This window comes from Papio anubis, chromosome 17 (assembly GCF_008728515.1).
Source record: "Papio anubis isolate 15944 chromosome 17, Panubis1.0, whole genome shotgun sequence".
Classification (NCBI taxonomy): Eukaryota; Metazoa; Chordata; class Mammalia; order Primates; family Cercopithecidae; genus Papio; species Papio anubis.
In genome coordinates, this window is record NC_044992.1 from 73,550,002 (window position 1) to 73,572,137 (window position 22,136).

General features: G+C 63.0%; 3 protein-coding genes across 12 annotated transcripts; 1 reads left to right on the plus strand and 2 right to left on the minus strand.

Moving 5' to 3' along the window:
- Nucleotides 1-3,487: 3,487 nt before the first annotated feature.
- RFNG (RFNG O-fucosylpeptide 3-beta-N-acetylglucosaminyltransferase) lies at nt 3,488-7,327 on the minus strand. The gene is given in 9 exon segments (XM_009191524.2): nt 3,488-4,411; nt 4,541-4,626; nt 5,189-5,354; nt 5,430-5,518; nt 5,898-6,051; nt 6,158-6,263; nt 6,785-6,833; nt 6,992-7,158; nt 7,161-7,327. Coding segments are annotated over 9 exon segments (996 nt in total). The 5' UTR covers nt 7,258-7,327; the 3' UTR covers nt 3,488-4,329.
- Nucleotides 7,328-7,354: 27 nt separating this feature from the next.
- GPS1 (G protein pathway suppressor 1) lies at nt 7,355-12,897 on the plus strand. Of its 10 annotated transcripts, none has more exons than XM_009191523.3 (14): nt 7,372-7,455; nt 7,866-7,950; nt 8,750-8,842; nt 9,337-9,518; nt 9,961-10,261; nt 10,344-10,421; nt 10,607-10,667; nt 11,179-11,264; nt 11,441-11,535; nt 11,716-11,821; nt 11,901-11,981; nt 12,059-12,196; nt 12,270-12,404; nt 12,479-12,897. In XM_009191523.3, exons 3-14 carry the CDS (start codon nt 8,765-8,767, stop codon nt 12,551-12,553), a joined length of 1,416 nt encoding a protein of 471 aa, XP_009189787.1. In that variant the 5' UTR covers nt 7,372-7,455; nt 7,866-7,950; nt 8,750-8,764; the 3' UTR covers nt 12,554-12,897. The 10 variants fall into 10 exon arrangements, with proteins under 10 accessions (XP_009189784.1, XP_009189783.1, XP_009189785.1 ...); XM_009191515.3 differs by having other exon boundaries at nt 7,391-7,455; nt 7,747-7,950; nt 9,949-10,261; XM_009191516.1 differs by having other exon boundaries at nt 7,391-7,455; nt 7,747-7,950; nt 9,949-10,261; nt 10,610-10,667.
- A 376-nt stretch (nt 12,898-13,273) lies between these two features.
- On the minus strand, nt 13,274-21,511 carry DUS1L (dihydrouridine synthase 1 like). The gene is given in 12 exon segments (XM_031657180.1): nt 13,274-13,647; nt 13,733-13,808; nt 14,162-14,199; nt 15,347-15,492; nt 16,104-16,186; nt 16,268-16,364; nt 16,612-16,756; nt 17,020-17,145; nt 18,302-18,490; nt 19,277-19,327; nt 19,926-20,034; nt 20,619-21,511. Coding segments are annotated over 12 exon segments (1,437 nt in total). The 5' UTR covers nt 20,856-21,511; the 3' UTR covers nt 13,274-13,507.
- Nucleotides 21,512-22,136: the final 625 nt, after the last annotated feature.

The window sequence follows — 22,136 nt, forward strand, 5'->3', positions numbered from 1 at the left end:
CCACCACGCCCGGTTAATTTTTTTGTATTTTTAGTAGAGATGGGTTTCACCGTGTTAGCCAGGATGGTCTCGATCTCCTGACCTCATGATCCGCCCGCCTCAGCCTCCCAAAGTGCTGAAATTATAGGCGTGAGCCATCGCGCCGTTTTTTTTTTTTAGACCGAGTTTCACTCTTATCACCCAGGCTGGAGTGCAATGGTGCAATCTTGGCTCACCGTAACCCCCATCTCCTGGGTTTAAGTGATTCTTGTGCCTCAGCCTCCTGAGTAGCTGGGATTACAGACGCCTGGCTAATTTTCGTATTTTTAGTAGAGACAGGGTTTCACCATGCTTGGCCAGGCTGGTCTCAAACTGCTGACCTCAGATGACACGACCACCTCTGCCTCCCAAAGTGCTGGGATTACAGGAATGAGCCACTGCACCCGGCCAGTTCTTCTTTAAATGTTTGGTAGAATTCAGGAGGTTTTTGATTACTGACAAGGCTGGAGTGCAGTGGCACCATCACAGCTCACTGTAGCCTCAACTTCATGGGCTGAAGCCATCCTCCTGCCTCAGCCTTCTGAGTAGCTAGGATTTCATGTACACACCACTGTGCCTAATTATCAAATTTTTTTTTTGGTAAAGATAGGGTCTTGCTAAATTGCCCAGGTTGTGTTCAGGTGATCCTCCCATCTCAGCCTTGCAAAGTGCTGGGATTATAAGCATGAACCACCATGCCTAGCCTCTTTTTCAATTATTATTTTATTATTTTTAAAATTTTTTGTGGGTACATAGGAGGTATATTTATGGGGTACCTGGGATGTTTTGATACAGGCGTGTAGTGTGACAGGCATACATCACAGAGAATGGGTGTCACCCCCTCAAGCATGTATACTCATTTTAGTATTATTATTATTTTTTATTATTATTTATTTTTTTTGAGACAGAGTCTCGCTCTGTCGCCCAGGCTGGAGTGCACTGGCCGGATCTCAGCTCACTGCAAGCTCCGCCTCCCGGGTTCACGCCATTCTCCTGCCTCAGCCTCCCGAGTAGCTGGGACTACAGGCGCCCGCCACCACGCCCAGCTAATTTTTTGTATTTTTAGTAGAGGTGGGGTTTCACCGGGTTCACCAGGATGGTCTTGATCTCCTGACCTTGTGATCTACCTGCCTCATGATCTACCTGCCTCAGCCTCCCAAAGTGCTGGGATTACAGGCGTGAGCCACCGCGCCTGGCCTATTTTGGTATTATTTTTAAGCTGCTCCACGCAGAGCAGGGCTATGCCACAGGCAGCGTGGTCCAGAGTAGCCTTGTTTTTTTTTTTTTTTTGAGTCGGAGTCTCGCTCTGTCGCCCAGGCCGGAGTGCAGTGGCCAGATCTCAGCTCACTGCAAGCTCCGCCTCCCGGGTTCACGCCATCCTCCCGAGTAGCCGGGACTACAGGCGCCCGCCACCTCGCCCGGCTAGTTTTTTGTATTTTTTAGTAGAGACGGCGTTTCGCCATGTTAGCCAGGATGGTCTCGATCTCCTGACCTCGTGATCCGCCCGTCTCGGCCTCCCAAAGTGCAGGGATTACAGGCTTGAGCCACCGTGCCCGGCCGCCTTGTTTTTTAATGTAAAGTTTGCGACTACAAATAACTCCATTAGCAAAACGGCATCTCCTAAATTTTAAGTTCTCACCCTTGTCCGTGCTGTCCCTCTGCAGCTGAAGCCAACTGGGTCCAGCAAGGACTTGGGCCTGGGACAGCCAGAGTCTCTTCCCCGAACATCGAGTCTGGGACTGGCCCTGCCCGGGAATGGTTATCTGAATCAAAGCGGAAAACTGCTAGTTTGAAATGTCTATAAACATAACCCAACAATACAAAAGGGAGCAGCGTAACTGATCGTTTAGGAGAAAAGACTCAGGACCTCGTGGACCTGAACTTAGACAAAAAAAAAAAGGAGAGGAAAACGAAGCATGGTGACCTCCTGGACTGGGCACCGTGCAACCTTCGAGTGTGGCTTAAACATGAACGACCATCTCCTTTCAGGTAGACAGCAATAACATGCTTTAGGTTTTTTTTTTTTTTTTTTTTTTCTGAGACGGAGTCTCGCTCTGTTGCCCAGGCTGGAGTGCAGTGGCCGGATCTCAGCTCACTGCAAGCTCTGCCTCCCGGGTTTACGCCATTCTCCTGCCTCAGCCTCCCGAGTAGCTGGGACTACAGGCGCCCGCCACCTCGCCCGGCTAGTTTTTTGTATTTTTAGTAGAGACGGGGTTTCACCATGTTAGCCAGGATGGTCTCGATCTCCTGACCTTGTGATCCGCCCGTCTCGGCCTCCCAAAGTGCTGGGATTACAGGCTTGAGCCACCGCGCCCGGCCGCTTTAGGTTTTAAGACTAGTGTTGACGGAGTTGAGGTAAAACGGATACATTATTTTCTCAGAGGAGCTGCAAGCTGGACTCTTGGAAAGCACGTGTCCACCAAGATTTGCTAGAGCCTCATGCCCTGGAAAAACCCACTCGGAGCACTTTGTCCCTAGACACCCTTTCCGGTGGCGCGAACGCACTCTAGTCCACGTTCCCCACACTCCAAGGACACCGGGCCCGTGTGGCACAGGCTTGGGAGGGAGGGAGGGCCACGAGGTCAGAGGAAGACGAGTGTGCAACACCCAAACCCCGCATCCAGGGGAGCCAGCGTGCGGGACCCGAGGCCATGCGGCCAGACGCCCACCACGGACACAGGGGATACCTTCTCTTGGGGCATCCACAATTCTGCAGCAACTTTCAAAAATTCGCTATTTTCTCGCTTCTGTTGAAATGCAGGTTTTGGACTTGCTGAAATTCACCCCTGACACTTGTTCTGAGCCCCAGAATTCCTCTCCCAGCCCAGAGCCTGCAGTGGACAAAGCCAGGCGCCTGGGCTTTTGGCAGTCCCAGGCCCTGAGGACCCAATCATGATTAACCTCATGTCTCCTTGGGGTGCCTTCTACTCCAGGCTGAGCATGAACAAATGAGACAGAAACCAGCCAACTCCACGCAGGTTATGTGGGGCCTCCTCTCTGCCCTCCACACACCCATGCACAAGTGCACACACCCACGCATGCTGACACTGCCACGCACATACCCACTGATGCACACAGACACACACATGGGTAGATACTCACCTATATGCACGTACACACCCGCTCTCCATGTGTCCACTCAGCCTTGTGCACACGGCCATGCACACCCACCCTCATACACACCCACGTGCACCTGGCTCCACACAACACACATGAGAAGGCAAACATGACGCTCAGGAAGGCGGCCTCTCAGGGCAGCGTCCAGTGTCCATCTCTCCCGGCAGGACCCCCACATGCCACCCCTGCTGGAGGCTTTGGCTTCCAAAGAAGAATCTAGTAGGTTCAAGGCTGGGTGGGCAGGATGGCAAGGATATAGCCCTGCCTGGGACAGAGCCTTCCTGGGGGAGGAGGGGGCACGGCAGGGACCCGAGGAGAGCTGGGCTGGTGGGTGATTAAGACAGGAGCCGTGTGGAGTAAGAACAAAGCCTTTACTCGCGCTCGGCAACAGCAAAGCAGGAGGCATTGCAAAGCAGGAGGCGGAGGGGAGGTGATGGCCCCTGGCCCGTTTCCTGGTGGGTCTGCTGGGATGGGCGGGTCAGGGGCAGTCTCACCCCAGGGGGCCCCAAACAAAAGGCTCCTGCTGTGGATGGGCCCAGGCACAGTGGGGCAGGAGCATGACCCAGGAAGGAGCCCGAGCCACAAGTCAGAGCAGAGCAAACACCTCTGTGGTCCCAGGGAAGAGGCTCCGAACGAGGCACCTGGGCTGGGAGCAAAGCTCTGGCTGAGAGCATGACCTTCCCGGGCCTGAGTCCCACTGCAGTGCCCGGCTGTGCACCCAGCCTGCAGCAGAGAGCGCAGCATCCCCCACAAAGCCTGCCAGGCTAAGCCCTTGCAATGGCTGTGGCTGGGCCAGGACCTTGATCTGGAGCCTGCTCCTTGGCACCTAGCCAGCCTGGCACCCGCCTTCAGCAACAGGTAATGGAGCCTGGATGGCAGCTCCCTCCCAGGTGCCCAGGTGCTGGGGTGGACGCCTGTTGCCGTGGGATCAACCCTGAGGCTGGGTTAGTGGGAGGGGCACTGCGGCCCCGGCCCTCAGCCTGGCTGTCTTTGTTCTCCCAAAACACCCATCACTGCAGTCCACCAGGGGCTGGGAGACGGGGGCTGCAGGCTATAGTGCCAGAGGGTGTGCCAGGTGCTTGCATCTCACTGGTATGGCCATGGCACCTGAGGGAGTCCACTGAGGCCATGGGGGGCTCCAGCTCCCTGCACCTGGGACCGAGCGAGGCAGCCCTGGGTCAGGGATGGTTGGTGTCACCGAGAGATCGGGGCACCCTGCTTCTGCCTGGGACACCAGTCCGTGTCTGGGTAGAGAAGGCAGTGGACAGACTTAAACCTGGGGAGGGAAGAAGTTGGGGTCAGGGCTGTGGGTGGAGAGAGCACTTAGGGTCAGGGCTGTGGGTGGGCGTGCTGATGCCAGAGCCCCTGTGGGGCTGAGGGCCTGCCCATACCACTGCCCACTCACCGTGTGGGGTCCTGCTGCACGCTGAAGCCTCCAGCCACGTTCACCACGTTATGTGGGTTCTCAGGACCCCCATAGCTCAAGGTAACCTGGGAGAGAACGGTGTGGGCAGAGTGTGGCCTGGTCTGGTCTCGGGCCACGCTTCCCCTGGCCAGGAGCCCTGCTACAGCCCCCTTGCCCACCCACTTCTCCCCAAGTCCTCGGGGAGGCCAGGCTTGGGAACAGCATTGAAGGGTGCCATGAGCTGAGTGGGGGACACCTCAGGCGGAGCCTGGGGGACAGGAGCGAGGGATCTGAAACCTCCAGAGCAAAGCTGACCCTCATTCCATCCCTGCTCCACGTGATGGGACCTGCTCGAGTCCCCATCACCACACAGACCACACCCACTGCCCAGCTGGCGTGGGGCCTCCCTGGCCCGAGAACTGTGCTTCTCCCCTCGTCCCTCCACCCCAGACACCACACCCACACCCCTTCTGTACCTGAAGACCCTGTATCCAGCAGACCAAGGGGCCTTTCCAGGGTCCACCCCCAGCCACATGCAAATCCCACCTGCCTGCTCAGCCGGGCATCAGGCCAGGGCAGTGGGGCCCCTGGGGGAGTCAGGGTGAGGCAAAGCCCACGTGGCAGAAGGACGCAGAGTGGCGCCGGTACCTGCTGGAGCAAGGTGTCTGGCGGTAGCCTCTGCAGGTTCTCCAAGTGGGAGTGGAAAAGGGGGCTGTGCAGCAGGCGGGCGCCCAGAAGCCCCTCCACGATGTAGCCCACCGTGCAGTCATCCGGCAGCCGCACCTGCTCAGCCGTGCTCATGAAGCTGCCCAGGCTGGGGGGAGGCCGGTCAGCAGCTTTCAGGTCTCAGCCTCCGCCTCCCAGCCCAGGCAGCTGAACCCCCACTCACCTGGCCCACGGGCTCATCTTGAGGGCGAGGCCTCTGCTGAGGCAGAACCCGGCCCCACCAGTAGCAAACCAGAACTTGACCGTGGTCACCTGGGGATGGGGTGCCAGTCAGAGCTTCCGGAGCAGAGCTTCTCACCCCTGACTCTTCATGGGACTCCCCAGGCATCTTTCTTAAGCTGCCCCTTGGGAGATCCCACTCAGGTAACAGAAGTTTCCTGGGGTAAGAGGGGCCGGGGGCTTCTGCAGGCCATTGATCCGTGGCCTGCAGACCCTCCCCACCTGGTCCAGACACCCCCTCTCTGCCCAGTACAATGAGGGCCTCCTGGCCTGCTCCTGAAACACCACGTGCAAACCACCTGGGTGGATCAGCTTGGGCCCCCAGCCCTATGCCCTTCTCAAGCCAGCTTTCCACGCCCTCTGCTGTGCCTCCTGGGCTGGCATCAAGAAAGGAATCTGCTCTGGCACTCACAGTTCTGCCACCCTGGACCCTCTCGGTGGCCTCGATGGGGTGGTCCAGGCTGGGCCGCCCCAGATAGACGTCCTGGCTGGGTGAGAAGCTGGAGAGCAGGTGCAGGAGGCTCCTGGGGTTCACATAATTGTCATCGTCCACGTGGCAAAACCACCTGTGGGCGAGGGGAGTCCTGGGCATGAGGGCCTGGCACAGCTGGACAGGAGGTCCCCACCCAGCTCGGCTCTGGGCTCGCCGTGGGTCGGGTCAGTGCCGCGTACTTGCGCCCAGACTCGATGAACTTGTCGTACTCCACGGACATCTTGCAGCAGAGGGCCTGGCGGGTGCGCACGGCCGAGCAGTTGGTGTTGATGACACGGCCACCACCTGCGAGTCGGAGACGGGGGAAGCACGCAGGTAGAGGCTGGCACAGGAGTCAGGATAAGGCCTGTGCCCCACCTGCCCTCAAGGGCCAGAGCATCATGTGGCTGTCTGACATGCCTGGACTCCTTGCCTGGGTCCAACCACAGCCCTAGCCCTCACGGGCTGACCCTGCTGGTGCCCCCGAGGCTGAAGCAGACGCCATCAGTTGGGATCTCTTGAAAGGAAACAGGACGGAGGCAGCTCGTCCTGACCTGGCCTGGAAGGGCGGATTCCCTGCTGGGGCTTCTTCAGGGGACGTGGCACTAGCCCCACGCCCTGGGAAGCAGCCAGTGTGAGAGGCTGGTGGGCAGCAGAGCTTGGCTGGCAGGGTGTGCCCTCCGCAGGCCGTGTGACCTGGGCAGCGTCGTGGCCTACCCGGGCCTCCGGAGCCTCGACAGAGAGGGGCACCCACAGCAGCGCAGTGGCCGCGGCTCCGGGGTCTCGGGGGCCAGGTCCCGCGGGCGCCGGGGCTGGGGGACACTCACCACCCTGGAGCTCGAGCTCAGGGTCGTCCCCGTCGGTGAAGATGAACGTCTGGGGGGAGAAACAACCTATGAGGCGTCGGGGGCGCTGCCCAGGCTGGGGACCGACCCGCCCCGCGCGGAGCCTCCGGGGGCTCGGGCCGGGCCTAGACCCTGGACCCCGGGGAGGGTGGGCGTGGGGCTCGCCGTTGCGATCGGGGTCCGGCGCACCTGCCGGCGGGCCCGGGAGATCCAGGTGTGCAGCAGCAGTCGCAGGCGCGGCCCGTGGTTCTTCCGGGTGGTCTTGACGGCTATAAAGACGTCGTCTGGCCGCAGGCTGGGGGCGGCGGGCCGGGAAGGGGGCGCGCGCGGGGCCGGGGCGGGGGTCCGGGCCGGGCCGGCGCGCGGGGCAGCGGCAGCGGCAGTAGCAGCAGCGCGGCCAGGGCCGCGGCCAGCGCGAGGCAGGCCCGGCACAGCGCCCCACGCGCGCGGCTCATGCGGCCGCCGGGACCCCCGGCGCCGGGAGACGAGAACTGGGCCGGAGCCGTGGGTGGGCGGCGGCCCCTTTAAGAACGCAGCGGTCCTGCCCCGCCCCGCGCCCCGGAAGCGACGGCTCCGCTGCCCCGGAAGTGGACGGCACGCCGCGGCGGGGTGGGTGCAAGATGCCGCTGCCGGTTCAGGTGTTTAACTTGCAGGTAACGAGCCGAGGCCGCGCCAGGCCTCCGCGCCCCCGCGCCCCCCGCCGCTGGGGCCGGGCTGAGGTCGAGCAGGGGCGCGGGGCCTGCGCCAGGAGTCGACCGGGCGCGCTCCGTGCGGGGTCTCCGCGGGCAGCGCGCGTCGGGGGCTGCAGGGCCGAGGGCGCGTCTCCGCCGTGGCTGCGCGCTGCGGTCGGGGGCCGCCGGGCCGCGCCCGCCCCGCCTCCCCTCCCAGCAGCTCACGGGAGAGGTTCCCGGCCGCCCCGACGCTAACGCTCTTTCTCCCTTCAGCAGCCAGCCAGCTCTGTGTCAGGGTCGGGGGGTGCAGAAAGTCAGGACAGAATGAGGGATAGCTCGGCCCCCAGCTCGGCCTCCTCGTCAGTGACAGATCTGTACTGCACCCCTCACAGCAGTAGGTCAGACCTCCTCCTGCCCGGTACGGCCGGGGACTTCAGCCTGAGCGCCAGCCTGTCGGCCTGTACGCTGCTCTACGAGGTACCTTCCAGGACAGGGACCCCCGAGCGAGGGAGGGGGGAGCAGGGCCCCGGCCGCCCCTGCTGTGGCTGGGCCCCTGCTGCTCTGCCGGCCGAGGACAGGGACGCAGTGCCAAGCGCAGGAGGGGAGGGTGCCCCGGTGGGCCCGGGGCCTGCGGAGGGAGCCGAGCTCTTGGTGCTTTTCCCAAAGGAGCGCGGGAGGCCCACGGGTCCGGTGGGTGCCCGGCATGGCGGCTTTTCCAGCCTGCTTTAAGCCGAGGTCCTGGCTCCTCTGTGTCTCCCAGCTGGGGGCCGTGGGGCTCCCTGAGATGACTCTTTTCCCCTTCTCCCAACCCTGTGGCGTGATTCTCAGCCCAGTATTGCTGCTCCGGACAGATTCCGGGGGCTGGTCCTCCTGCCTCCTGGGGTTGAGGTGGCGTCCCGTTCTTCTCCGTGGCTTGGAGGAAACTGCATCAGGATGGTGGCTGGGAACGTGTAGGGGCTCTCGGTCCCTGTGTAGTTGGTTGTCCCGTGTCTGCTTTCTGGCTTTCAGAGACGAGCGACTAGAATCAGGCGAGGGGTTTCTGCTTCTGAGCCTTAGAGTCTTGTGAGGAGACCCCTCCCTGAATGTGGTGGCACAGGAGCCTGGCTGGGGGCGAGGGTGACTGGGAGGGCACGCCTGGGGGACAGCAGCGGCGGGAGTGTGGTCCGATTGGCCTGGAAGATCTCGGGCGGAGCTGACCTCAGAGAAGAGTGCGGGTCTCTCGCCCTCCTGGGGCAGTCCCCAGGACGAGGTGCCAGGTGCCTGGCCCATGTTGCAGGGGGCTGTGGAGCCCATGCAGATCGACGTGGACCCCCAGGAAGACCCGCAGAATGCACCCGACGTCAACTACGTGGTGGAGAACCCCAGCCTGGTACGGAGCCCAGTGGGGGAACCTTGGGTGTCTCAGTCCTACTGAGGGGTCCAGGGCAGACTCCCCACTGCAGCCTGCACAGCAGGTAGAATGATCCTTCTCAGTGATCTCTGTTCTCTTTTCCTGATCCGAAAACCATCAGGATTTCTGATTGCTCACTCATGTGAGGCTTGTAGGCCAGCTTCAGACACTGCTGATGGAGAAGCCAGGGCAGGTCTCCTCCCCGCTCAGCCTAGCGACCAGCAGTCAGTGTCCCTTCCCGAAACCCCCCCAGTGCAGAGCCCCACTCCCAAGGCTCCTACCGCAGGCCCACCCCAGGGGTCTCTGCAGGGCCTGGACCAGCAGTCAGTCTCGCACCCCCATGCCCGGTTCCGGTTATGGGCCCAGGGTGACATTCTGGCCAGGACAGTCAGGCCCCGACTCCTGACCCTCAGGGCCTGGGGCCAGGGTCCCGCCTCACACCCTGCCTGACCCTGGTGTGCACCCGCTCCCAGGATCTGGAGCAGTACGCAGCCAGTTACAGCGGCCTGATGCGCATCGAACGGCTGCAGTTCATTGCTGATCACTGCCCCACGCTGCGGGTGGAGGCCCTGAAGATGGCCCTGTCCTTCGTGCAGAGAACCTTTAATGTGGACATGTATGAGGAAATCCACCGCAAGCTCTCAGAGGCCACCAGGTGAGGCGAGGGGCTTGGTAAGAGAAAGTAGAGGCCACCAAGGGAGCAGGTGCCTGGGGCTGGGCCCCCTTCCTGTGTCCTGCAACTCCCACCCCTGCGCTGGGAAGTTGGGCAGGTAGATTTCTCGCTGTCTCTTGGCCAGGAGTAGAAGTGCCCTGTGTGTGTGCACGCAGGGATTTGATTCCAAGGGGAGCTGTTGGAGACTGTGGCTCAGGGGCTGCCTCCCTGCTGGCTTCCCCACCTGGCTGCAGGCTCCTGGGGGCAGCAGTTCTCTCTGTGTCCCTGGTGCAGACTGGTCCCTGGAGGTGGGGTTTGAGGCTAGTGGGAGGTGCCCACCTGTGTGCCAGTTGGGCCTTTGAGGGCAGCCTGAGATTGGCGGCTTCCTCCCCTCCTCCCTGGCCCCTGTGACCGTCACCATCCTGATGGCCAGGTCCTCTCTCAGGGAGCTGCAGAACGCACCCGACGCCATCCCTGAGAGTGGCGTGGAGCCCCCACCCCTGGACACGGCCTGGGTGGAGGCCACGCGGAAGAAGGCCCTGCTGAAGCTGGAGAAGCTGGACACGGACCTGAAGAACTACAAAGGCAACTCCATCAAGGAGAGCATCCGGCGCGGCCACGACGACCTGGGCGACCACTACCTGGACTGTGGGGACCTCAGCAACGCCCTCAAGTGCTACTCCCGGGCCCGGGACTACTGCACCAGCGCCAAGCACGTCATCAACATGTGCCTCAACGTCATCAAGGTCGGCCTGCCTCGGCTGGGGGCAGCATGGCTGGGCCATCGGAGCGCCTAGGCTCACTTGGCCCTGCCCCCTTGTCCACCAGGTCAGCGTCTACTTACAGAATTGGTCTCATGTGCTTAGCTATGTCAGCAAGGCTGAGTCTACCCCGGAGATTGCTGAGGTACGGGCCACCTCCTCAGAGACCTTGCCCCAGGATTGCTGACCACTGCTGGCCCCTCCTATCCTCCCCCACCTCATTCTCCCCCAAATCTGAATCTGCCTTCATCCCCTCTCTGTCTGGGGGCTGGGCATCGAGCTCCAGGAAATGTGGGGCGTGGGCCTCACGCATGTGGCTTCCCCCAACAGCAGCGAGGAGAGCGTGACAGCCAGACCCAGGCCATCCTCACCAAGCTCAAGTGTGCCGCAGGTGAGGGCCTGGGTCATGCCCAGCTGGCCCCGCGTTCAATGTGTGTTGCTCTTCCAGCCCAGGGCAGTAGGCTGGTCCCTGCCTCAGCCAGGGAAACCTTCCCTGGCAGGGCGCAGGATGTTGTGGGGCACATGTGCGGGTGTAGGTGGCGCCTAAAGTCTGCCCTGGGGAAGCCAGTGGGTGATGTGTGGTCAGGGTCTGGCTGCTGTCACTGTGGGCCTGAGGCAGGTCTGCCAGCCTGAGCTGCTCTGAGCTCGGGTGTCCTTTGCAGCCATGCTAGCACCTAAAGCTTCCTTGCACGCCTGGCTTCGGGGAACCTGCTTGGCACTGGCGGGGCTGTTTCCACGCATGATTAGGGTATCTGTGCCCAGCACTGAGGAACAGCTCCTGGGGCAGGAGAGGCCAGCGAGCCGGCTGGTGGTCGCGTTCTCCCTGGTGTCCAGGCTTTAGCAGTTTCCCCAGGCTCTGGGTCTCACCCCCTCTCCCCGCTGCCCCCGGCTCCCTCCACTAGGTTTGGCGGAGCTGGCCGCCAGGAAGTACAAGCAGGCTGCCAAGTGCCTCCTGCTGGCTTCCTTTGATCACTGCGACTTCCCTGAGGTGAGGAGCCCTCTTGGGGACTTGGGAGGCAGAGCACGGGTTCATGGGTTGGGCTGCTTTTGTAGGAGGGTGAGGTTTCTCACAAACGGGGTCTTAGGCGTTCTCTGAGTGGGTGATGGGCAGGCAGGGGTGGCCTGGCCCTTCACTTTCTTTGACACCAGGTCTCTGCTCCTCAGCTGCTGTCCCCCAGCAACGTGGCCATCTACGGTGGCCTGTGCGCCTTGGCTACCTTTGACCGGCAGGAGCTGCAGCGCAACGTCATCTCCAGTAGGTGGGTGCCCTGGTCCGGCAGTCCCTGTCCCTCTCCACGGCTGCCGCTTTGGCCTTGCACGTCCCGGACCCCTGGCCCTGCCGTTTCCTCAGGTGTTTTGTCTGGGGACTGGTGTAACCACTGGCCACTTGGAGGGAGGGGCAGGCAGAGGACAGAGCTCTGAGGGGTCTGCCTCGCCAGCTCCTTCAAGTTGTTCTTGGAGCTGGAGCCGCAGGTCCGAGACATCATCTTCAAATTCTACGAGTCCAAGTACGCCTCATGCCTCAAGATGCTGGATGAGATGAAGGTGGGGTCCTGCCTGAGGTGGGGGTGAGGTGGGGCTCTGCCTGGCCTCCTGTCCTGGTCCTCACCAGCCTCTTCCCTAGGACAACCTGCTCCTGGACATGTATTTGGCTCCCCACGTCAGGACCCTGTACACCCAGATTCGCAACCGTGCCCTCATCCAGGTAATGTGGGGGTCAGGCTGGCACACGGCAGGTGGGCATACAGGGGGCTGTGGAGCTGACTTCCCTCCGCCCTGCAGTATTTCAGCCCCTACGTGTCAGCCGACATGCATAGGATGGCGGCGGCCTTCAACACCACAGTGGCTGCCCTGGAGGACGAGCTGACACAGCTAATCCTGGAGGGGTTGATCAGTGCCCGCGTGGACTCGCACAGCAAGGTGGCTGTGGGCTGCAGGGTGGTGGGGGCAGCTGGGGGTGAGCCTGGGCCCCGCTGAGCCTGTGCCTGCACAGATCCTCTACGCCCGGGATGTGGATCAGCGCAGCACCACCTTTGAGAAGTCTCTGCTGATGGGCAAGGAGTTCCAGCGCCGCGCCAAGGCCATGATGCTGCGGGCAGCTGTGCTCCGCAACCAGATCCACGTCAAGGTGGGCAGGCGTCAGTGGGCGGGTGCACAGCGTGTGGGGCCTGGTGGCTGAACTGCTGCTTGTCTCCCCTGCAGTCCCCGCCCAGAGAAGGGAGCCAGGGGGAGCTGACTCCAGCCAACAGCCAGTCTCGGATGAGCACCAACATGTGAGGGGTGGACCTTGGCCTCCAGGACATCTGCACCCCCTCCCCATCTCCACGGACCTCCTGACCTCCAGGCGGCTCAGTGCTGCCTGCAGCCCAGCTAAGAGGCCTGGCCACTGGGTGCCCCCCAGCCTGCATGCCCTTGCTGGGGCTGGGGAGGCAGGCAGCTGCTAGTTGTGGCCCTTCCTGGAAGGAGAGGCCTGCAGGGCTCGACCCTGTGGGTTTCTGTCCCCAGGGAGCAGACTGTGCGGCACCCAGGCGCAGTGGCACCACTTCCCAGACCCCTCCTGTTCCCGCTTTGGTCAGGTGCAGACAAGTGGGCAGTATCCATTAAAAAGCAGACTGAGTGTTGCCCTTGGCTGTTCTTTCCTGCTGTGCAGGAATTCCTGAGGGCTGTCTCCCTGGGGCTGGGCTTGGAGGCAGGGCCTGGTGAGACAAATGGGCAGCCTGGCCCGCGCGCTCAATAGCCCCCAGCAGCGGCCACTGTGGCCCACAGGCTGTGCTTCCAAGGCTGTGCGGCATCAGGAAGCTCCCAGAGGCTCTGGCCACTTGCCTATAGAGGCGCCTAGGGACCTAAGCCCCCACTTTCCTCTGCACAGATGCCCATGCGCTGCCTTCACTTAGTCGTATCCAGTTGTTCAGAAGCCCCCACTAGCCCCAACCGCACCTGCCCCGGCTCGTGCCTCCGTGGGTCTGGGGGGCGGTGGTCACAGGCTGTGGGCTCTTGCATCTTTGAAATGATTTATTGTTCGCTTTTGCACACGCGTGCTGAGGACAGGGCAGGTCCAGCCTGGGGCCTGCTCCCCACTGCAGCATCTCCAGGCCCCAGAGTGGGCCGAAGGGGGGCATGGGCGTGTCTTTCCACATTAAGTAGCAGGAGATTCCCTGAGTAAAAGGCGTTTCCTTAAGTAGGACGTGTCCAGGCTCCAGCAGCAGTCCTGGGGGTGGGGGTTCTGGGCCTTCAGGCCAGGGCACTGCCCATGACTTCGGAGAAGCCACCTGGTGTTCCGGGTGCTGCCGGCTGAGACTCCTGCAGCTCAGGCTGGGCCTCTTTCCAGGCCAGAGACTTCTCCAGTTTGGTTTTAAAAAGCAATCCGTGACCTGGCAGAGCGAGTGAGAGGAGTCGGGGGTCAGGAGGCGGAGGGGCCTGTTTGCCTGCTGCGGGGCGGGGGGCAGGCGCCCTCACCTGGGCAGTCCGCAGTCTCTTTGGAGGCTCGCTTCTTGCAGCAGCCGCGGCACAGGCTGAACACACATCTGTTGCCCTGGGCACAGGAAAGCTTGGGAGCCTGTGGCCAGCACCACTCCTGGGGCCAGGCTGGCCAGCAGGCGAGCAGCCCCGCTGGGAAAGTCTCTGCCAGATGCCCACAGCCTGGATGTAGCCCTGGGGACCGCCCCCAAGCCAGGTGCCTCTCCCTCACCCAACCACCCAGACTTATTCCCACTCCAGTCCTGGGCAGGGGCTTGGCTGGAAGCAAGGAGCCGTCCTGAGGCATCCATGCCACCTTGGGCCACACTACAAACCCAGCTGGGCGGGCACCAGACCTGCTACCCCGAGTGCGGAGACCACCCTGCCCACCCACCAGAGCTGAAGCCTCAGTGGCCGGAACCCGCTCACCTTTGGGTTTCCACACTGGTCACACTTTGCATATTTTGCTAGGAAAAGAACAAAAGGGTGCTGGTGAGTGAGGGCCGGGGTGGCCTGGCTGTGGGGGCTGCCCCGTCTGCCTGCATGGAGCCTGCTGACAGCGTCTGTGCCAGCTGTGGCCAGCCAGGCCAGGAGGCTCAGGGAGGGCAGAGGATACAGGCTGGCCACATCTGCTTTTCCTTCTGCGAGCAATGGGTGAGGGGATGCGGGGGGCACCATCCTGCAAGAAACGGACATGAAACAGGTGGTCTGGGGGGCCCCAGCAGGACAAGCAGCCTCATCTGTCCCACCCCCAGGCAGGGACAAGGGGAGTTGTTTTCCCGCCCACAGGGTCCAAGGGGGGGTTCCATGCCCTTCAGTTCCAGGTCTCCCAAGCAAAAGGGCCAAGAAGTGTCAAATCAAGAATTCAACCCAAAGACTGACTTCCTGCCTCTCCCAGCTGCCTCATGCGGTGGCCTAGGGGGCAGTGTGGCAGGCGGGGACTGCTGGCACCAGGCTGACGTGGCAGCTGCTTTTGGACTGGCCAGCGCCCCGGGGGTTACATGGGAAGGTTTCAGGGTCATCGCTGGTCTTCCCTGCAGCTTGTAAAGCTGTCAGAGAAATCTGGGAGGCTGCCACCTGCTGAGGGCCCAGATGAGCTGGCCCAGGATACGGCACAGGGGTCTCAGGGGAGACGGCACTGGGCTGAGGCCTTGCCGCTGGTGGCCAAGAGGAGAGGGGTGAGCAGCCTCATCCCATCTCTCCCAGCCCTCCCTGCTGGCACCTTTGGCCCAGCACACACTCGCGGGGACCCCAGCCTCCCTCTCAGGCGTCCTGTGTGAGGCTGGGCAGGGACAGCTGCAGGGACCCGAGGCCCTGAGCTGTAGATGAGCCCCTTGGTGGCCACCTGGGTGGCACCTGGCTGAGGGGCTTGTCCCACAGCCCCATCTGACTCACTGAGCCCATGTCCCACATGCCTGGGCTGTGGCCTGCACAGGTTCCCTGTGCTCAGGCCCCAAGTCTGGCTGACCACTCTGCCAAGGCCCCCAGGCATCTGCTTCCAGCTCTGGGCCTTGAGCCTTGCTGACCGCAAGTATAGGTTCCTGTCACTGGCAACAGGGAGGATGGGGGTGATGAAGAGGCTCTCTCAGGCCCATCAGCAGAAGCAGCACTTACGCTTCAGAGAGGGGTCGAAGGTCTTGTGGGGGTTCCTCAGCTGCTTCTTCTGCTTGTTCTTGGACAGGACTTCCGTGCCACACTCCTCCTCCTCCAGGGCCCGCTTGCTGCGTGCACCCGCCCTCTCCTTGCTCCCCTCCCTGGGCCTGAGGGGAGGACAGCGGGCAGAGCCCAAGGACACCTTGAGAGGCCAGCAGCCACAGCCACACAGGCCTGAGCCCGGGTGGGGCCCCAGGGTGAGGAGGCGCCAGGCAGCCATGGTGAGTGCTGTTGCTGTGAGGAGCATGGGCAGTGCGCAGCCCACTCAGAAGTGGCCACTAGGGAGTCTGGGGCCTCCGAGATGGAGTCCACAGCTCGGGCAGCCCCGAGCTCTGAGCCACCAGCTCCAGGCAGGGCTGTGGCCACAGATGGCCTCACCTCTGAGAACCCAGCAGAAGCTGGGGTCAAGCTACTGACCCATGGGCAACTCCAGGATCAGAGGAGCTCAGAGAAGTATCTTATGGAAGAAAAGATTTAAAATCCCAGTGTCCACTGAGGGAGGACACAGCTGAGTCACCAGCACCCGCCACCTAGGACACTGAGGGGCACATGGCAGGTGTGTGCTGCTTGGAGCTAAAGCCTCCCTCCTCCTTTCCCTCGGGCAGGAGCTGACTGGCCATAATGGTTGAGGACAAGCGGCGCAGGCGCAGCACTGTGGGCACAGGGTAGAGCCCACACCTTGGCACACATCACTGCCCAGGGCTGGCTGGGCTCTCACCCCGGCCGGATGTAGGGCTGGCAGATCCAGTGGAAGGGCAAGTCGCCGGTGGGCTTCGCTCCCTCCTGCCTGGATATCTCCTCCTGCAAAAGCCCAAGGCCCTGGTCATGGCCCCTGGCCCTCACCCCCCGCAAGGCCAGGCTCCCACCAGCCCCAGCGCCTGCCTGACACCGCAGCTTCAGCTCCTGGCTCACGGCAGCGATGCCCTCCAGGGTCTTCACCTTGGCCAGCTCCTCTCGCAGCTGCTGGTACACCTGCAGCCTGAGACAGAGGCCCCGTCATGCAGGCTGGGCTCCCGGCTCCACCATCAGGCCCCAGGCTGAGCACTGGGCACACAGGGACCTGTGTCTCTTCTTGTCCAACTCCACTCCTAAGTCACCCCAGCCCCTCAAGACCTGACTTAGCAGCAAGTTGTTTTGACAAAACCTGCTAAATGCCCCAGGTGGGCTCTGACGGTATCTGCCTGGGCAACCCCCCAACGTGGCTTCCGCCTTAGGGGGCGACTCACGTGTGGTGCCACAGCTTGAAGAGGTGGGCCCGGACATAGGACAGCGGGCAGGGGTGCTCTCGCACGATGTCCAGGTATTCCTCGGCCAGCTCCCACACTGCAGGGCTCCGGCCCTCAAACAGAGCGGGGTTGTGCAGGTTGCCCTCTGTGGGAGGAAGGGGAGGAAGGACGCCTCATGGGCTGCTCCAGGTGGATGGCATAGGAAAGCCTTGGACACTCAGGACACCCTCCTGTGCCACCTCACAAGGGACAAGGCCAGGTCAGGCCCCTCAGAGCAGACTGGGATTGATGAACACCATCTGCGAACAGCGCGGTGGGGAAGGCAGTAGGCATTGGGAAGGACCGACCTGGGTGGTGGCATCAGGCCTTGTGCATGGGGCCCCAGCTGCTGTCCCGGGCCCTGCCCACCTGCGCTCATGACGCCCTGCACACCCGTGTCCCGGAGGCAGCGCTCCACATCCTGCAGGCACTGGATGTTCCCATTAGCAAACACAGGGATGGCCACAGCCTTCCTGTGGACAGAAACACCTGTCCCTCCACCTGCCCAGCACACCACCAGGCCCCGGACAGCCCCGGCTCCATCCTGGCAGGGAGCTTCTGCTCCCAGGCGATGCTGCCCCCAGCCACGGCCCTAGCCCCCTCAGTGGTCATGGGCGTCAGGTGAGCCGAGCACCCACGGTGTTCGGGCTTTCCCTCCATGTCCATCCACCTTTCCTTGACCCCAGGATCTTTCCTGACAGGCCTTTCCTCCACTGTTCCATTCCATCCATGTTTGACCCCCGCCCCCCTCCACTCCTCCACCCCCCTTCCACCCCTCCCCCACCCCCATGCCCCCCCCTCCACCCTCCACCCCTCCATTTCCACCCTCATTCCCCCCTCCACCCTCCATGCCCCCCTCCACCCCTCTGAACCCCCCTCTGTGCCCCCTCCCCCTCAGGTCCCCCTGTTGATCCGATTGCCCCCTTCACCCCCCCACTCCACCCCTCGAGACCCCCCTCTGCCCCTCATGAATATATGCCCATGCCCAGAGCTCCGGGGACCTTTTCCCTCACCATCTCAGCTCAAGAGCGGGGCTGAGGAAAGACCATCTGGGGCCTGCCCAAAGGCTCTGCACTCTGTGGGAGCCTCAGGCTGCATGTGCTGCCCAGGCCCATGCAAGAGTCAGGCCAGGAAGTGGCAGCATCCCCACTGCCCAAGGCCAAAGGGGTGGAGGGACTAGCTCCAGGCTGGTGGGGCACAGGGGGAAAGTGGGGCCTGGGCCCAGCAGCCCCTGTGCAAGCTCATCCCGGGGTCACCAGGGTTGCTGTCTGCCTTCAGAAGGTTGAGTGTCTTGAGGGGCACCCCTGGAGACAGCAGCCCATCCAGGCCTGCCCCAGGCCAGGCTCGGTGTGCAGGGGACCCAGGCAGGGGAGCAGCTCTGCTGACAGCCTGTTGGCCCCTTCCTGACCCTCTAGGCAGACTGGATGCTGAGTATCCCCAAAGGAGGCCCTGCTGGCCTCTGTGACACTAGGAACATGGTAGAGATGCTGACATTACTCTATCCACAGGGACAAAACTCTGGAGCCAGGAAAGCAGTTTCTGTTGCGAAGGCCTGGGCTTGGGGTGGTGGCACTCAGGTCAGTGGGGGCAGGCCAGTCAGGAGGGCCACTGCCCCCATGAGGCCGACAGTGCACAGTGTCTGAGTGGACACAGGAAGAGCCTCAGCTGTGTCCTCTGTGCAAAGGCCCAGCCAAGGCCCACGACACCCCCGCGAGACCAGGGCTCACCTGGCAACCGGCCTTCTCCAGCATCTGGGCGTACCTCACGGTCTTGTCAATCTCCGGGAAGACACGGATTTTGCACGTGACAGGAACAGAGAGTTTCTCGTGGGCCAGCAAAACTGGGGAGAAGACAGGCAGCTTCCGAGGGGGCCATGGTGTTCCCACTTTAGCGGCCAAGCCCCAGAGCCCAGGGCCCCGCAGATAGCGGAGTCCAGGCAGCTTTGCTGGGAGGTTGGGAGGCAGCCTGGGCCACCATCTGGGTGTCTCCCTCAGGTTGCTGGGCAGGCTCCCTCCGCCATTCCCCCAGCCCTCCCAAGTTCAAACAAGCAGGGCTGAGGCCAGCTTTATCTCCCAGGACATCTGGGGCTGGGCCCGAGCAAGGACTCTGTCCTGGCACCTACTGTCTGGTTTTTTTTTTTTTTTGGTGAGTCTCGCTCATCGCCCAGGCTGGAGTGCAGTGGCGGATCTCGGCTCACTGCAAGCTCCGCCTCGGGTTCACGCCATTCTCCGGCCTCAGCCTCCCGAGTAGCTGGGACTACAGGCCGCCACCTCGCCCGGCTAATTTTTGTATTTCTTAGCGGGGCGGGGTTTCACCGTGTTAGCCAGGATGGTCTCGATCTCCTGACCTCGATCACCGGTCTCGGCCTCCCAAAGTGCTGGGATTACAGGCTTGAGCCACCGCGCCCGGCCTACTGTCTGGTTTTAAGGGGTGGGTGGCACAGGACAGGCAACTTCACAGCCACCTCCTTCCAGCAGAGAGGCTGCTTTGAGCAGGAGGCCCCAGGGTGATGCTGAGAGCTCCTGCCAACGCCTGTCCTCTCCTAAGCCCCAACCAAGTGGACAGTGCCCATGTGTCCCTCTCGAGGGTCTCTGGGGGTCCTTCACCACCCACCCAGCCAACTCACTCATTCTTTGGAGCAGGTCCCACTCATCCTGCAGGAAGGCACCATAGTGACCTGCAAAGAGCAAGCATGGCCTGGCTGGCACCTGTGTTAAGGCTGGTGGAGCCGAGGCCTTGCACCCCCCTGCACCCTCTCCTCCATCCATGCAGGCCAGAAGCTGCCGGACGCAGGTCCCCAGAACCAGCAGTGTCTCTAGTTGGGGCAGTGGAACAGTCAGAGCAGTGGTTTGTCGGCATCAGATTCAGGGGCTCTATTTGCCCAGCTGCCTAAGCTCAGAAGGTGCTGAATGGAACCCCCACCGCCCCACGGTCTGGGACCAAGTAACACCTCCTCAGGGGCCCAGTGAGGTAGACAGGCTCAGCCCCACACACAGCAGTGCAAGCGGGTGGCGGGAACCCTGTATCAGCAATCATGTTTATGCAGAGGGAGCTCCCTGAGGGAAGGGAGAGCCAGTAGGGCTCAGCCCCCAGCCCCGAAGGCCTGAGGACAGCCACCCTCCGGAGGCAGAGCACAGAGGACGGCTGGCTCCAGCCTGAGCCACTGTCACGACAGAGGCAAGGCCTGCCATCCTCCAAGCTCACCACACCTGGGGCTGCACTGAGCTGGCTCTGGCCCCTGCCCCGGGTGCCCCCATGCTCCACATGGAGCTCACCTCTCTTGGCTATCATCTGTGGGCAGCCCAAGTTCAGGTCAATGGCGTCACAGTAATCCTGAGCCAGGAGAGCCGCCTGAACAAACACTTCCGGGTCATTGGCACAGAACTGGAGAAGACGCAGGAGTCAGCGATGCACCCAGCCAGGCGCTAGTCCCTTGCTGCCCAGCCCTACGAGAGGTCCAGTGTGACCCCAGGAGGGTGTGGGCCCAGGTTCACCGCAGGAGGGTGCCCTGTCCTGCGAAGGCTTACACTATGACAAAGCCAGGAGGAGTCCCCAAACCACCCGGATTTACAGATTTTCTGAACTGTGGCAGAAGCCACAATCACTGACTTCTGAAGAGCAGAGCCATCTCTACTCGTTCTGAAGAGGGAGTGTGAGTGTGAGAAGCAGCAATCCAGAGGCCCCAGCAGGGCTGGGAACCTCACAGCACCCCAGCTGCCTCCGCCAGCTCCTAGAGAATAGGGTTGGATTCTGGGAGGTGCACCTGGCAGCCCTGGCTCCACCACAGGAATCACTGCTGTGGCCATGTGGACTCTACACGCCTGGTGCCACCTCCTCCCTCTCCTCCTGGAACTGAGCTGTCTGGAAAGGCTGAAAGTGATGTCCGGCCACAGAGGGAAGGGTTTTTCCCCAGGCATTCCAGGGCCCGGGACCCAACCGCTGCCGCCGCCACAGCCCCTCCCGCGCACCTGCACGATGAGGGGCCGGTCCTCGGGGCACACCTCGCAGTACAGGTTCTCCTTCCGGTAGTTGGCGTCGCGGACGAAGACCTGGGCGTGCAGCATGGGCGTGTAGCAGAGCTGGGCTCCGTGGCGCCGGCTCAGCAGCCTCCAGGCCAGCTCGCTCTGGTCCACCATGGGGGCCACCACGTGGCGGGCGCCACGCAGGGTGCGGCTCCAGAACTCGAAGCCCTGCAGCTTTGGCATCGTCTCCAGGCTGGGGGAGAGGCGCAGACCGGGGGCTCGGCCAGGCCCAACGAGGGGCTTAAGACTCAACTCAGAGGCAGCGGTCAGTCTCTAAGGCCGCTCCGGTACCACCGTTGGTCACACGCAGGGGCACTCAAGGCGGGGTCGGTGCAGGCTGGAGAAAGGCCACTCCAGTGCCGCCACCTCCTAGCGGACCTCGGGGCAGCCGCTGGACCCCTGGACCTTGACCCTCCCTGGGGAGCGAGACTCGATGTCGGCCTGGTAGGAGTGGCGTGAAGGGGGAAGACACCGTGACGCCAGCGTCCCCACGGGCCTGGCCCCGATCAGGCCGCCCTGCGGTGAAGTTCGGACCCCGGCAGGGTCACGCCGCGGCCGGGCCCTGCGAGGACCCCCGGCCCCTTCCCGGGAGAACTGGCCCCGCGCCAGGCCAGGGGAAGGGCAGAGCTTCCCTCTCCGCAGGCGGCCCGGCTGGCTCGAAACGCCACAGGGGCGCCCCTCGCGAGACTCGGCCAGAGCCACGCGGCGGCCAGCGTTCGCGATGTGAAGTGACAGGAGCCCACACGCCTACGCGTCCTCACCGCGCGAGGGCCCCGCCGTGTCCGCCGCGCGCCTTTGGCTCCGAGGGCGCCGGGAGCCGGTGTCCCGGGCCCGCCCCGCTCCGGCCTCGCCGCCTCCCGGGGCCCCTGCCGCTCCCGGGCCGCCGCGAACGCGCGCACAGCGCCGGGGCCGCCGCCGGGCCGCAGCCGGGCCCAGGGCTCCGCGCCGCCACCGGAAGGTGCCCCGTCCTGCGCGGTCCGGGCGGCCCACGGTGCGGCGGGAAACGCGTTCCCCGGAAACCGCGCCCGGCTCCGAGGGGACCGGCGACGAGAGGTCGCGGCGCGGGGTCGGAGGTCAGAGGACGAGGTCGACACCGTGCCCGTCAGGCCGTGGCTAGAGAGGGGTCGGGACTCGCTGGAAACGAGGCACCGGCTGTGTGGAAATTGGGCCTCGCTGAGGCGCACATAAGGCCCGGGCCGCGGGTAGACCGTGGGCGCTGAGGCCCAGCGCTGCCCAACCCCCGAGTTCGAATTCGGGGCTTCATCTGGTTCTCGCCTAAAGCGGCCCCAGAGCCCTGCCTCGAACCCACGCACCTGCCGCCTCGGAAAGCCGCTCCGTTGCGGAAAATCAACCTCCAGGGACCCTCCTTGCCCGCCCTGGGTTTCCGCAGCCGCCAACCTTTCATCGACTTTCCTCCACCCCGTGGACCCTCCTTGGGTGATTTCGAGCTGTGGGGACCCACTC